The 15,909-nt window shown below is 42.4% G+C and overlaps 1 protein-coding gene across 1 annotated transcript in view; it reads left to right on the top strand.

Annotated features, from left to right (window-relative positions):
* The window catches only part of slco5a1 (solute carrier organic anion transporter family member 5A1), a gene marked incomplete at both ends in the record, with an annotated part of 33,721 nt that extends 19,276 nt beyond the window's left edge, over positions 1–14,445 (top strand). The window contains 8 exons of the mRNA XM_083936338.1: positions 666–798; positions 917–1,134; positions 4,762–4,926; positions 8,975–9,173; positions 11,519–11,678; positions 12,142–12,383; positions 12,542–12,606; positions 13,988–14,445. Of these exons, the coding sequence (XP_083792464.1) occupies positions 666–798; positions 917–1,134; positions 4,762–4,926; positions 8,975–9,173; positions 11,519–11,678; positions 12,142–12,383; positions 12,542–12,606; positions 13,988–14,445 (1,640 nt within the window). The remainder of the gene's footprint in view (positions 1–665; positions 799–916; positions 1,135–4,761; positions 4,927–8,974; positions 9,174–11,518; positions 11,679–12,141; positions 12,384–12,541; positions 12,607–13,987) is intronic.
* Positions 14,446–15,909: the final 1,464 nt, after the last annotated feature.

Below are 15,909 nucleotides of genomic sequence, written 5' to 3'. Positions count from 1 at the left end.
TGCACATACACGTACACACAACCATCACAGAGTTAAACCCTCCCCTAATGGGCACTCTCACACCCTGACAGCCAGCAGCAATGTTCCAGGTGTAATTATAGAAAGTGTGCCCCCTGATTACAGCTAGTAAATGGCTTTCAGTCTTGTCTCTACTGGATGTCCACAGGAGGTTTTTCCACTTGTCCAACTAAGGTTATCTGACTTTAATGAGTTTTTCCGTTCCTACGGCGTTTGATTGGCTCTCCACAGTTAGGTTCTGAGAGCGCCCGAGGGTTAATGTTTTGCCCCCACTCGCTTTGTGGTTTGCTGGTGTGGGAGTGCTGCAGGCGTGCCCTGAGGTCAATGCAAGACCTCTGCAGCTTTCAGGTCGGTTGTTACAGCCGCTTCAAAAGCTGTGAGAAATGACCTCAGGGCTGCTGGAGAGTTCCCACTGATCTCAGTGCAGGTGTTCTGAATATGGTGGATGATGCATCAGGGCTAATGAACAGCTCCCACAGGGCTGATTTAAACATTCACAGGTAACAGTGAGTCATTAAAAGCATCAATGAAGAAAGTTGTTTGCTCTGAAACTAAGTGTTTTAATAATTGGAGTAAATGGTGGTATATACAGTTAGGAAAGCAGTTTCAAGAGTAGTTGATGTTATGGAAGTTTCTGTCTCTTCCAGCCATCATGTATGTGATGGGAGCCCTGGGACCTGCAGCTGGCTACCTGCTGGGAGGCGTCCTAATCGGCTTCTACGTCGACCCCAAAACTGTAGTCAACATCGACCAGAGTGACCCCCGCTTTATCGGCAACTGGTAAATATGCATGTGCATTTGTATGACTGCCTGAGCCCTTATGTGTGTCTCCTGTGTGATGATCAATCTGTTCTCAATTGTCTGTTGTTTTGCCCCATCTGTTGTTTCTTCCTCTCAGGTGGAGCGGCTTTCTTTTGTGCTCCGTAGCCATGCTTCTGGTCATCTTTCCCATGTTTGCCTTCCCCAAAAAGCTGCCCCCACGCCACAAAAAGAGGAAGAAGAAAAAGATTGGCTCCCCCGGCGATGTGTCCAGCGACGACGATGTGATGAAGGAAAAGTCCAGTAGCAAAGACCAGAACGTCACATCCTCCATGGGCTTTGGAAAGGACATCAAAGGTGAGGAGAAGACAATATCAGCCTTCCCTTTCCACCTCTGGAGTACCTTACGTGAAGGAACTGTGAACTATTGATGTACAAATGACCCATAATCCAATCAAGCCAGGATTAGTCATCTTATCTAACAGTGGGAGCTCCATTGAGATCTCACTTGAAAGACATTATTGATTTGTGATTGTAGGAGGTTGTCCACACATTTGACTAATAAAGCAGGAATTCACTGTAAACATGGGCAGCTTTAGTGGACTACTGGGTTCTATTTACTTTATAAAATTAATAGAAAACTTATGACCCGAAGGTCATAAATAATTGCTGTCGGTTAAAAACTTGATGATAACCTCAGAAACCGTAATGGTACATTTTGACATTCTACTTCTCCAAAAAACGATCTTGCATTCTTCAACTAGAATGAAAACATAAAATTAGGAAAATTGGAGATGGTGTGAGAGCATTTCTTATGTCTTCTTTGAGCCATATCCAGTGTCTGAGGCTGGGAGAGCCCCGTGGTTGAGCTGCATTTTGCTTCAGTGTTTCCCAGTTTCCTCGTCTGACTATTTTTCTCTCAGACAGCTCGCTCTGGAGCTCTCAGGGGATCAGACACATTTCCATACACAGGAGTAGACGGTCTTGGCACGGCAGCAGAGAAAATCTGTAGCATCCATGTTTAGTGTTGCACACTTTATTATATGCACAACAACTAAAGTGAATTCTAATTTATTAGATTCCTGTTTATGTGCACTCCAGAGAGAGAGAGAGAGAGAGAGAGACAGACAGACAGACAGAGAGAGAGCGCAGATAACACACACTAACTATGAATGCATTATACCTTCCTCAGACCAGTGGCAGCTCTCATGCTGTTTTACTTGTCACAGCAGGATGTTGTGAGCTGTTGTGCAAACTATGGCCAATTTTGCAGGCTCACTTGTGTTTGCATTTTCCACACTAAAGTGGCTGTTTTCACCAAGCTTTTTTTTCTTTCTTTCTTATTTCTCATCAGCAAAGACTGAAAAATACTGAATATTTTCATTGATGCACATCAGGGACGCTTTCTTGATTATAGAATGTTCCAGACTTCAGACTGTTTGCAAGCAATTCATAACATTTCTTGGAATTTTAGTTGGTATAGATGAGAAACTGCAGCCACATACTTTATATTGCATATTTTCAATAGTTTATTCCTAACCTGACAGGATTTAAAATACGATTGTAGTAATATAAAATGTTTTTTTCAACGATTACTTTCAAATAAGATGTGACTCAAGAATCACAATCTACAGATTTATAAAAACTCAAATTAAAGCTCACAAAATTCTAAGTTGTTGTTCAGCATTTGTCCTTACATTTGATCCGCTGCTTAGACTTTACTATCCTTATGGCTCGAAACTCAACTTGTATAAGCCCATTTACCGATATTACCAAATAATATGCTTTTATCACTTGTTTCAGCTAAAAGACAAATGTTTAACGAAAGCAGATGGATGAAGTGCCCCCCCCCTCTGAAGTTACACTAACAGATGCCAACATTACCCCACCTATATCAAGATTAGTTGAATTAGTGCTGAGACAGCTTACCCCAAATCAAGGCCCCCATGCCACCTATACAGGCTTCATGAAAACTTACCTACTAATAATAATCCACTTTACAGTACATACTTCCTGCCTTTTTTAAACCAGCATGTGTGAAGCACATGAGACACAATAAAGCCCCCTGATAGCCTTATGACTGTAAGGTCAGCTCAGAGCTTAAAACACTCCGGACACACAAAGGACCAAATAGGCGATGTCAATTGAGTGCTCCGTTAGACGCGCCAAAGGTTTTGAAGTCTGACCTTCGTTCTAAAATGTGGCTCTTGACAGACCACACACACTCGCAGAGAGTGAGAGAAAAAAGAAAGACTGTGCAGACAGAACAGACTGTGAGGTAAAATGATCAAATCTCAAAACCTAAAAATAACATTTTAGTTTGGGCTGTATTAGATACTACCTTTGGTTCCATCGTTCTGACTCGAATCAGCCTCCAAATTTCAAATTCCTTTGAATCGAGAAACTTTAGTTGAACATAAGTTGGTGGGTTTCTTTAAGTTACTGATAATCATGTTTGATGGAGGGATCTCTCCTGGCCTTTTTTGGCTTTCGACTGCAGAAAATGAAGCAAAGAGAAAATATCTCTGCATCTTTCTGTTCACACTGAAAAACTGAACTGAAACTTCAAATGTGAATCTTTTAATCCGTGACCTTCAATGAAAATATTATTTGAAATTATGACTGATTTAAATTTTTTTAGTTTAATGTGTTGTGATGGAGTTAGAATGATATGGCAAGAAACCAGACTAGACATCCGCTTTAACTGCTCACACTTATCGCAGTTTTAGAGAAGTAGTCGATACAGCCTGTCCTGGGTCTTGCTCAGAACAAACTACAACAGCTTTATCTCTTTTATTGTAGAGATGCAGCAGTTTGAATCTGAGGTCCATGTGGACTGCAGAGATCCCCATTCTGTCAAAGCTGCTGCTGAAATCTTTTGCCCTCAGTCTTGCTGAGATATAGGGGCTTGTCTATTCTAGTCACCTTGAGAACAGTTTTCTGCAAGGACATTGAAGGCAAACTTTTCAAATGCAAGAGACTGGACACTTAAGAAATCAGGACGACCATCAAAGCCCCTTAAGCCCCAATCACAACGGCTGTTTGGTTGCGGGGGTGTTGCACCTTTATTGCACCCTGCTGTCTATGTAAGAGGTATGAAGACAGAATAGGGGGGAACTACAATGAATGAACTGAATGAACAAAAAGCTGGCGTTGCAGCGTACTTTCAGTGCAGTGCTGCTGCAGAATCTCTGTGTGGAAAGGGCTTTAGAATTTCCTTAGATAGCTTTTCATCTCTTAATGTTGTGACATGTCTCTACATTAAACAGGGAGTTGAAAATGGAACATGACGTCTAGAGGCTGTTTCATTCTGCCTGGTAACACTACTGTTCTTACAGTTTGACCACATGACTTTTGAGCGTCATGATGAAAGGACATTCTGCATCATGTCAACTTAATCATATGGACACTGTCCTCAGGCAGACATAAAGGGCATGTTTGCCCTTGTCATGACGAACAAAGGATAACTGCATTCAGGCTAGATTTTAAGAGCTTGGTTTGTTTTGTGCTCTCGGCAGTGATGCACATGATCCACATACAAAACTTGCTGGTAGCTATATGCATTCTTTTAAAGCTTTATAGGGTTTATCACATCGTCGTCGCTGGACACAGTGTGTTTGTGTGTACATTGTGTGTCTTGTTTGTTTTTGCAGACTTGCGTGAAACAAGGATACCTATCCAGATGTAATGAGACATGGTTAAATGCATGAGGATTTATTTATGTGTGTGTCTCAGAGACACTTAAAGCTGGTGATAACTTTTACTCTGTTATCCCATAAGATTATTACGACATGAGGTTTATTTAGGCTACAGATGCAGCCTTTGATGCCTCTTCTTAATCGCACCTTTCCAGTAATGATTCTTCTTCTGATGATTTTGTCAAGTTCAGTTTGTGTGGGCGTCAGAGAGGCAAAATAAGGGCCTGATTTTGTGTTCATTACAACACCACAGTAACGAAGTGCCATGTCTTGTTTCCCTCCCCAGACCTCCCCAAGGCAGCCCTGAGGATCCTCAGCAACATGACCTTCCTGTTCGTCAGCCTGTCCTACACGGCAGAGTGCGCCATCGTCACCGCCTTCATCACCTTCATCCCCAAGTTTATTGAGTCACAGTTTGGTATCCCTGCCTCCAACGCCAGCATATACACCGGTAAGTCTTCCTTTGTACAGTGTGTCTTTGTTCCTTCACTCAATTTTTCTTTTACAGTTTTTTTCCTTTCTGTCACGCCATTGAAAATGATGCAGTAGAACTTGGTGGTATATACATCTTAACAACTAGGGGAGTTACTAACTAATTTCAGAAATCTTTCTATAATTTTTGCTGTTATGTTCGTGTGTGTCAGGGCAAAAATGCAACATCAGAGTGCTTGTTTTGTCTGACCAACCGTCCAAAAACCCACCCCCCCAGTTTACATCAATAAAAACGGAGCAGCAAATCCTCACATCTGATAAGGTGGAATCAGCAGCTGTGTGACATTTTTTACTTGAGAAATTGCTTCTGTGATATAGCCATCATCTGAATTGTTGCCGATGTATTGCCTGTCAAGCGACAAATTAATCATGGTTGTTTTCATCATCAATCAGTAAAGAAAATTGGATCTTCCTCCTTCCGCTCTGCCGTGGCTTTGAGAAATGTGGTGTGGTTTTTTTAAATCAACAATCCTAAATGGAAGAAATTGTGTGCTTTATTTCTGCATTATAGGGAAATAAATGTCATAGGTTAATTGACCTGTCACTGAAAAGTACTGCAATGACCCAACTGTTAGATCAATGAGATAAAAATTCTCTCTGCAAAGAGATAATTAGAATGTATTATAGTCTCTCTGCTCTCAAATTAATTTTAAAAACACGACATTATGTCTCTAGGAAATAAGCTTTTCACTGCATTGGAAAATGGTTTCTTTGTGTGTGCGCTCCCTGACCCTGTACATGATCATACATCGTCACGTACTATATGTACCAGTTGGAAGTCTGTATCAGGTTAAAGTCACATTTGTTCTCACCTCTCCACATGGAGAGGACATGGTGATTCATCGTCTATGAGTCATCGCTGACTTTCATGATGAGCTTCCACATCCCCGACTGCAACACACACACGTCTCTATTGACTGCTGGAGACACATTCATCATAATGTAGTCACACACATACACACACACTCCCCTCTGCTCTGCCTGTAATTTGTGCACCGCACATGTAGCATGTACAAATCATTCAGTCGTGTTTGACTCAGTGGTAGAAATACACAACAAATCTGTAATCAGGATTATTGCAGTTATGTCTGTAATGCTTGGGAAAGCAAAAAGGTGTGTGCGTGCATTTGTGTGCGTCCCAAGTATTCTGATGGCCAACATATGGTCATCTCTAGACGTACATACAAACACGCACAAACACATACACAATAACATTGCCTCATCTTATCTGCCTGTTGCCAGGATACAGGGTAAGGGCAAACGGGGAGTTTGGTTGCCATGGCTACGCAAGCGATGCCAAGCTGCTGGGAGGAGAGGGCACTCCTGTTGAGGGGAGCACAGTGCTTCCTCGGGCGGACAGATGGACCGACCAACTGTGATATTTCCTTGATGATTGTGAGGGACTGATTTTTAAGAATGACCAGAATACCAGACAGTGTTTTTGAGTGTGTAAATTAATCATTTGTTAGGTTATTATGAATTATTACCAGCTGTGACAGCAATGCTGGTATTGTTTTCACTCGTCTTTGTCATCATGGCAAAAAGTGGTCCTAGTATTGAGTATTTTGCCAGGTTTTTATACTTCTGTCTGTCTGCAGACAGATTTTGTCACTGTGATATCATCACAACAGAGAAGGATGTAGTCATGAAACTCTGCAGGTGTGTTGTTGAGTTCAAACTGAAGGTCAAAGTTGAAGATGGGTGTGGTCTGAGGGGATTTCACAGATCATTTTATCAAACCGAATCCAGTTTCAAGTTGATATTTAATAACAATAATGTAAAGATTGACTTTCAGAGAACCAAAATCTTGACTTGAAATGTTGAGATTCAAGATTCAAGAAGCTTTATTTATCCCGAGGGAAATTATTTTGCAACAGTTTCAATACAAAGGTGGAAAAGGGTCAGAGTAACAATAAGCATAAACATAAATCAAATCAAAACAAAGCTAACTTCAGATAAATCAAGTAATGAACTAAGTGTGACAGAGTGCAACAGGCATCGTGGTTAAGCGTAGGTATATACAATATACAACAATACGCAGCGTGCAGTTTAGCAGCAGATTGAAATGAAATAAGTACAAACTAATAAGTGAGAAGGAGCGATAAGTTATAAGTGTTATAAGTGTTAAAAATGTAGCAGCATTTCCTACAGAACTAAGTGACAGTATGGCACAGTGGAGTGTAGCAGCATTTCGTACTGAAGTAAGTTACAGTAAACCACGGTGTAATGTAGCAGCATATCCTAAAGCACAGTAAGTGTATCAGCAGATAGTTACAGTACCATTAATAAATAAATAAGGGATGTAGTGGTGATATAAAGAGACAGTGTAAAGTGTAGCATCAGTAAGTTACAGTACCACAAATAAGTGATGTAGTGGTGGTATAAAGTGACTGCTTGATGACTGCTTACAGTTAATTATATGTACATATTGTTCTTTACTACTTGAAAAATATATTAAGTTAGCATGATGATCAGTTAATTTATGGAACCGACCATCAGAACCCAGGCTCAATTGCCAATGAATTGAAAACCGTTTGGTTCAGTTCATTATAGCTTGTATACTGTTGTATTTGCAGAGTGCTGCTTCAGTCTTTTTTGAAGGAAAGCTTTTGAGCCTCATAGGAAGTCATGCATTTTATGTTTCCGGCAGCACCTACACTGCTTTGCGAGAAATGCAGCAGTAGCCACAAGTCCAAAGAACGGTCGTGGTAAATGTCAAGTAATCTGTAGGAAATTAAAATCTCATAAATTACCACGTTGATGATGATCTGTATCATGCCTAGTTACAGAGCTGCTACGTGCTCATTAGATGTTGCTACAGAAATAGCCCTGTAACATATCACACACCTCCCTCAGCTGCACTTCCCCGCGTGCTGCTGTTACTGCTCTGTTTCTGACTTTTTTCACTGAGGTGCCTCTCTTAATGTCACTCACTATTCCTTTCAAATATCTATTTTCCATTCTTATTATTTTTCTTGTATTTCTTCAGTGTGCTCAAGACATTTGTGTTCTCTGTCCCTGCTGTATGAGCTGCAGTTGACAATTGTAAGCAGTGCAAAGGTTTGTCAGAAGAGTCATGGCTTCTTTTTATATGGGATCTTGATCATGGCTTAGCACAGAAATTCATGCATGTACACATTGATCAAATGATTGTTAATCCAGATTAAAGATGTGTGTTCCTTATGTCACTGTAATATGATATGTGGTTTGGCTGTGTACATGTTCAATCCTGCAGAAAGCACAAGGTTTTAGAACATAAACATGCACTTATAGGATAATGTTATGCCACAGCTGGCTGTTTCCTAGCTCTCACTGAGTGTGTTCCAAGAGACACATTTCATCTTTTTTACTCACACACACACATACATATAGAGCGGAAGAAGCCAGATGACTTTTCTGTGTACTTGGCTCACTTCTCTGCTGATCCTCTGTCTTTGACGACCCTCCACCCCCGCTGCCTGACCCCATCTTGCTCGTTACCAGGGCGCGAGTGCCTGTAGCCTGGCTCAAGGGCTGCCATGTGCAGCCTCCTCGGGCCTTAACCCATGCACAATGTGACACTTTTCATCCTGCCAGCAGCCAGCTTTGCCTGTCTTCATGCTGTCAATTAGACCGGTTCTAGTGGACAGAGAGCACGTGCTCTGTGCTGCCACAGTCTGAACTGACTCAGTGGTAGCCCACAGTGTAGCCTGTTCACATTGATATGGCAAAGCCTATAGTTATTTCAACTCTTTTTAACAAGGGAAGTCAAATTGAGATTGATGGGCTTTTTTCAAGCAACCATGTCCAACAAGACAATGTATGATACATTACATTATTCTAACACATTATTTGTGTGAACTTATGTTAGTGTGTGCCGGTTTGAAATACTTTAGATCAGACGCTTATCGCACTCTGTCAGCCATGCTTTACAGAAAGTTTAAGTTTCTTGGCATACATTAGCTGCTCTATTTCAGTGCTCTTTGCTTACACTTCTGAAGTGTTTTTTTTCCTCCATTCCTCCACAGGTTTGATCATCGTACCCAGTGCCGGGGTGGGCATCGTGCTGGGGGGCTACATCATCAAGAAGCTGAAGCTTGGCGCCAGAGAGTCAGCCAAACTGGCCATGATTTGCAGTGGGGTGTCTCTGCTCTGCTTCTCCACACTCTTCATAGTGGGCTGCGAGAGCATCAATTTAGGAGGCATCAACATACCTTACACCACTGGGTAATGACAATATGTACCATTTTATGTATGCGGTGCGTGGGGGCCAGATATAAATTTGTTTCTAAATACAGACATACTGAAGCAGGGTGTGGGCTTGGGATGCTGTCGTCGCTCCCATCATCCTCATGTGTTGTGGCATTGTGTTGGAGTGCGAATGATTAATTAGCAACACTGGCATCTGCTCTCGTGGCTTCGCTGGATCACTTTGCCACCTCTATTCCTGAAGCCACTGCTCGACACCGCATCATCAGCCATGCTGCACAGTTAACAAAACAGTCATCCGAGATAGAGATATATGCATGGAGTTACCATGAACGGAGCAACCTTGGATAAGGCAAAAGACAAATATTACATATCTACTGTATTAATATCCCATCTCCTCATACTTTATACTGCTAACTGAAAATTAACATTAGTCATTAAACATTTTTCAGTTCAAATTTCCAAAGTTCATTTTGCAAGCATAAGGTCAGAAATACTATATATACTTTGATAATGGGCCTAGTTGCCTTTGTAGCTGGTACTATACCATCTCAGAAGTTCACTAAACACTGAACACACAGTTATGAAACTGCTAAATCTGTGAAATTTACTTTTCACATAACTAAGTTAATCATAGTGATTATTTGCCAAATAGTCAGCGGGCCCTTTAAAGCCCCGTCGCTGACCCATTAATAACTGTAGTCTTTGTTTAAGCCGGTGTTTATAGGGGGGTCAACAAGACGTGTGAGCCGGTAGGGGCTCCTCATTATGAACAGCACTGGTCACTAGTCACCAGTAGCACCTACATGAGGAATGTTTAGCCTGAGCCCACCCTCGGTGCCACATGTCTTTACTTGCACACAAGTCTAGACAGAGCTCTCTCCCACAGACACACTGGAGACTAAAAAGCACATGGCAAACTCCAAAGGTTCTCAACATTTTCAGAGACAAGAGATCAAGTTATTTAATATTCTTGAATATCTGCAAAAGTTTTGCATGACTATGAGTTGGATCTTTATGGTTAATTAGAAACGTTGTGTCTCACAGTTTCACAATAAAGCTGACCAATGATCAGAATCTGCAAAACACACCTTCTGTTGCATTAACCTTGTTTGCCACCATTCTTCCTGTTCAGTGTCTGCATCACTAAACCACATAAAGCCACTCGCTCGCCTGGCTCTCTGTGTGGGTTGTTAGCAGTGCAGCAGGCACACAGTGGACCAACATCTGGATGGATTAGTCCAGGGGGTAAAAAAAGGACATATGCAATCAGTGCTGCGAGCATGCGACTTATGCAGGGCTAATGCCTTTTTTATGTGTTATTCACACACACACACACACACACACACACACACACACACACACACACACACACACACACACACACACACACACACACACACACACACACACACACACACACACACACACACACACACACACACACACACACACACACACACAGTGTCGGGAATGTGACACTGTTATGTCAGGACTGGCTCAAATATGCCGTCCCTGTGACAACAAAAATTATGAGTCTCACTTTATAGTCTTGGTAAAATGGTCGGTTCACTTATTTTAATAAGTAGTAATATAATAAGTAATTAAAATAAGTAATTTTTCCCGTTTTGCATCTTAAACACATCAAAATACAGACTTTCAGAGAGATGGATTGCCAACGTTGTGTCTATGTGTGTGTGGTACAGCGTCATTTCGAGGCTGTTGTGTTGTTAGGGCTCATCCCCGGCTGTTCCGCAGGGCTCAAAGCAAAGCTTCCCAGAGAAAACCCAGGACTCGCTTCACTGCTCCCGGTTTAGACGGAGCCAAAATCCAGTGACTGTTCCCACAGTGCCTCTCGAGTCACTGGAGGTGTCACTTCCTCAACCCCCTTGTCTCTCTCCTTCTATCATCACATAGACGGGGGAAGGGCTAGATTAAAGATAATTAAAAGGATTATGTGCAGCAGATTATTGCTGAGACAGAGACTATCACGCTACATTTTGCTTCATATGAAACACTCTGCTTTATCGCTGGGCTCTTTTTTTCCTGCTGAAAGTTTATGGAGTGATGCCATGCAGGGAAGGAGAGCGGGGACTAGAAGTAATATCCTCTATGCAGCACGAAGCATAGGCTTTTATGGGAAATGTGTCTAAAATACCATATATAGCACCATATGGTGTAGAGCTATTGTAGCAGGGCCACTAAGTTGCACTGGGACTAACCTAGATGCATAAATGTGTAGAATATGAATAAATGCTCCTGCAGATAGTTGAATGGCCTAGTCCCCTGCTTTTGGTCCTTGCTGAAATGGTCTCTGATGGGTCCCAGTTGTTAACAAATGTTTTCTGTCTTCCTCTGTGCAGTCCGACCCTGACAATGACCCACAGGAACCTGACAGGCAGTTGCAACGTAAACTGTGGCTGCAGGATCCACGAGTACGCTCCAGTTTGTGGCTCTGACGGCATTACCTATTTCAACCCCTGTCTGGCTGGATGCAGCACTGTGGGCAATGATAGCACCGGGGTGAATGCACACTCATGTTCTCACTACACCCATACGCTCATTGTTTTCCTGCCTCAGAAATAATTGCTTTGTAGCCATTTATACATCAAGTAGCATAAAAAGGGAGTGATGAAAATAATTTCAGAGAAAAGACCCATTAATCATAATGAATACACAAAGACCTATTGTCTGTAAATTCTCCTCCCATAGCTCTGAAAGTACAGGATGTGTCAGACTCCACAACAATGTCAGATAGGAAGTTATAACAGCATGAGGAAAGGGAATGTCTAGATTGTGCCACATCACTGGTGCCACCCAGTCTGTGTGTCTGTGTTTGTCTGTGGGTCTAAATTTACATTTGATTTTTCAATGTAGCTACAATCGCAAAAGTCTAATTTAATGGAATTAGCTTCAGATTTAAGTCATCTTTTAAAAAGACTCCATCTGAGTGGATAGTGGTATTTACTCATGTTTATGACTACAGATTAGGAACTACACCGACTGCGGCTGTGTGCAGAGCAGACAAGTCATCACGCCATCATCAGGCGGCCAGGTCAACCAGCTCCAGCTGGTCATCGTTAAAACCTACCTGAACGAAAATGGCTACGCGGTGTCGGGAAAGTGCGACCGCACCTGCAACACTCTCATCCCTTTCCTCATCTTCCTTTTCATCGTCACTCTCATCACCGCCTGTGCTCAGCCCTCCGCCATCATCGTCACACTCAGGTAAGGGACCGCCTCTGACAATCATTGTCCGAGTGCTTAAAGGCCTATTTTCTGTCTGTTTGAACTGAATAATAGATGGGAAAAAAATTCTTACAAGCTTTTATTTGGATGCACTGCTGTGAATCTGTATCGTCCACTTGCTGTTTCTCCTCTCTCAGGTCTGTTGATGAGCAGGAGAGGCCTTTTGCTCTTGGGATGCAGTTTGTTTTGCTCCGAACTCTCGGTAAGGCCCTAAATATTTGCATTGCATGATGAATGGTAAATGTATTGGAACCACACGTTTTGTGACCCTGTGAATCGATTCATAAAGGGTAGATGTTAAAGGGAAAATAATTATCATAAAGCACAAAGGATGTCATTTATTGACAAATTATGTAATATTTTTTGTCAATAATTGGCCACCTGAGCAGTTCAGAACGTGCAGCCAATCACGTCTTTTTCTCTTGTCCTTGCTAACGCCCCACACTTTTAGAGAGGGCAGGAATGCAGCACTGTAGTGGACCTCTGAACCTTTGTGTTGATAGGTCTATGAAGCTCTCAGTGTTAGTAAGCACTGCCCTTACATGCCTCAGATCTGCTTCGTATGGCTGTGTGAACATAGAGCTGTCACATTATTTCTCTTTAACCATTGAAAGATGTGAGTACGGGGAGTAGGAGGGAGTCTATATTTTTCCGATAAGACTTACATTTTTATGGCATACTATGACTTTTTGGGACATTTTATTTATTTATTCATATTCTGAATTACTTATTTCCAAGAAGCTTATGAGCACATCTTTGGTAAACATAAGATAAGTGTGGTGCTTTTGTATGCTTCCTCATGGAGAAACCTGGTTTAACAAATCTGTTGTTTAGATAAACTGATCAATTAGTCGACAAAATTGTATCAGTGTTAGTCGGCTGAGAATTTCTGTAGTCCTAACCACACCACTGTAATACATTTTACATTTATGCAGATACTAACGTCTGGTGTTTGTGGACACTGCTGGAGAGGTGCTGGCCCAACACTAAAATAATTAAACGTTTGAGGTCATAGTTGGATTAATTCTTTTGACAGTGGTGCCTAATATTTTGTCCATTTCCAGTAACTCGCATCAGAGGATCAGACCTCCATCTGATCTGCATGGAATGGTGCCACCAGGTGGTAGAATGATGCCTTTACATTACAGTCACTCTACATTCAAGTGCTGTATCCCAATTCCATGACAGACTATAATTGTACACACGGTACTAAATGCAAATTGTCATAATTTAGTGTATTTGCAAGTACACTTGAAATAAATGTACTTGTACTTGTCTTGTACTAACAAGAAATTATGCAACATATGCTCTGGCAGATGTCAGGCAAACTGCCTAGAAACTGTAAAGTTAAAAAAAATAGATTTAAAACTCACTTTGTGTTTTCTCCGGATCTTTCATTTGCCTTGAGCTTGGTAATTTTGTATTGTAATGCAATAATATACATCAACAACGCACTCAAAAAGAACAAGTACGCATTTCAAGTTTTTTGGGGCAAGGCCCCTAAAACATTGTGTGTATGTAGTTTGGGAGTGGGACAAAGCAATGTTCTTGTTATTCATCACAACCCCTCTCTACTCCCTCAGCCTACATCCCCACGCCCATCTACTTTGGTGCTGTGATCGACACCACCTGCATGCTGTGGCAGCAGGACTGCGGCGTCCACGGCTCCTGCTGGGAGTACGACGTCACCTCATTCCGCTTTGTCTACTTCGGCCTCGCCGCCAGCCTCAAGTTCGTCGGTTTCATCTTCATCTTCCTCACCTGGTACTCGATCAAGCACAAGGAGGATCGAGCCGAGCGCTGGCGCCAGCACCTGCCTCCGTTGGGCACAGTCAGTGAGCTCATCTGCCACGCCGGAGGCCACAAAAGCCACGCGCGCACCCGCTCCTGCCCTGTGTTCATCCCACCTCGGCCCGAGCCACCCGCCGCCCTGCTTCTCAACCGTGGCCACAGCAGCCTGAGTTGCCCCGGCAACGCCCTCAAAGCAATAACCCCGCCCATCCTGTTGCCGCATCAACACAGAGGCTCCGCCCATGTCTGAGAGCACTCCAAGCCACCCTTGGTCCATTGTAACACGTGCCTTCCTGTTTGTGTTTCTGCAGTGTCTGCGTTACACCAACCAGACACCAGGCAGGACTCCACAGCTGGTGTAGGACTGACAGGCAGAGACACAGGTGCGCCCACCATATTTAAAGGGCTGCTCATTGTGCTTTATAATAACAGGAGACTGACAGTTGTTTGTTTATTCTGAGCATATCATCAGCTGCAACCACGTACAACATCCACACAGAAGGTCAGACCTCAACTCAAAGGGTCGGACGATGTAGACAACACATGGTGCTGCTGTTGAAGAACAGGGCATTAAACCTCTGTACAGACAGATGAGTCATCATCAACACGGCCTCTAAAGCACAACTGACAAACCTGTACTATGCAAGATCCTATGTACAGCTTCTCCCTCCTCAGTACTGTACAGCTCCCTCTGTATTCTACATATATACCTCTTTCTTCTTCCCCACTCAATTTCTACACGTTGTTCTCGGCTCATTCATAATCCCATTTTCCCCGACAGTCTGAGCTGTGAACACATCGGCAAACTCTCTTGTATTTGAGCCATTCCACCTGTTCTCTTGTGTTGTGTTTGGATCTTGAGAATTTAAACCTCTCTCCTCCTTATTTCTTTTTTTTTCATCCTTTTTCGTAACAGTGCCTCTCAGGCTGCCTCGGCCAGTCCAGTATACAAAGCTAGCTATCAGGGTAAATGCTAGCTGCTTAAAAAAAGCCAGTCAATGAGCCACAATCTTCTGCTTTGTTGCCCTCAGCTTCCGTGTTTGCGAACAGTTGTCATCGAGCTCGAATCGTTGCGTTCAATGGACCAAGCTCCTCGCCTCGGCATGGTAACCATGTAATGGTCAGAGCGGCAAGCACCAATTCTATGAAATCTATATTTCATTACACATGACACTACTTTATTATTACAATGTGTAATAATCAGCCATGCGGCAAACAGGAGAAAGAATAAGAAAGGTATCTCATCTCTGACCATGTGCTGAAGCTACTGTATGTCCAAAACATGTGATTTTACTTATAACTGGAAATGCGAGGGAGATTTTAAAGAATGTGGCAAAACTACAACAATCCAGACCCACTTTTAAACTCAACTTCTTCAAAGTAAAGCGATTTGTATCTAATATATTGCAACAATCAACAAATGAAATGATGCATCATTTTGGCTTATATTGTAATGGCTTCTCCATTCTAATGGTCATCAGATGTGTATATAGTAGTTGTTTAGTTGTCTAGGCTTTTAAGAAGTGCAGCAAGCATGTAAAACAACGAAGCCCGTTATATCAGCAAGAGTAATCTGATGTGGATGATTCCATTCCTGGGTGTCTGGGGCCCTCTAGTGAACACACGGATGATTGTGCGAAGGCCAGTGAATGTTGCTGTTTGTCAGACCTACTGTGTTATTTGGTCATTCTTGGTTAAAAGGTTAATTATTAAA

This window comes from Echiichthys vipera (genome assembly GCF_963691815.1).
Source record: "Echiichthys vipera genome assembly, chromosome: 21".
In the NCBI taxonomy this organism is placed as follows: domain Eukaryota; kingdom Metazoa; phylum Chordata; class Actinopteri; order Perciformes; family Trachinidae; genus Echiichthys; species Echiichthys vipera.
This window is presented reverse-complemented; position numbering and strand designations above follow the sequence as displayed.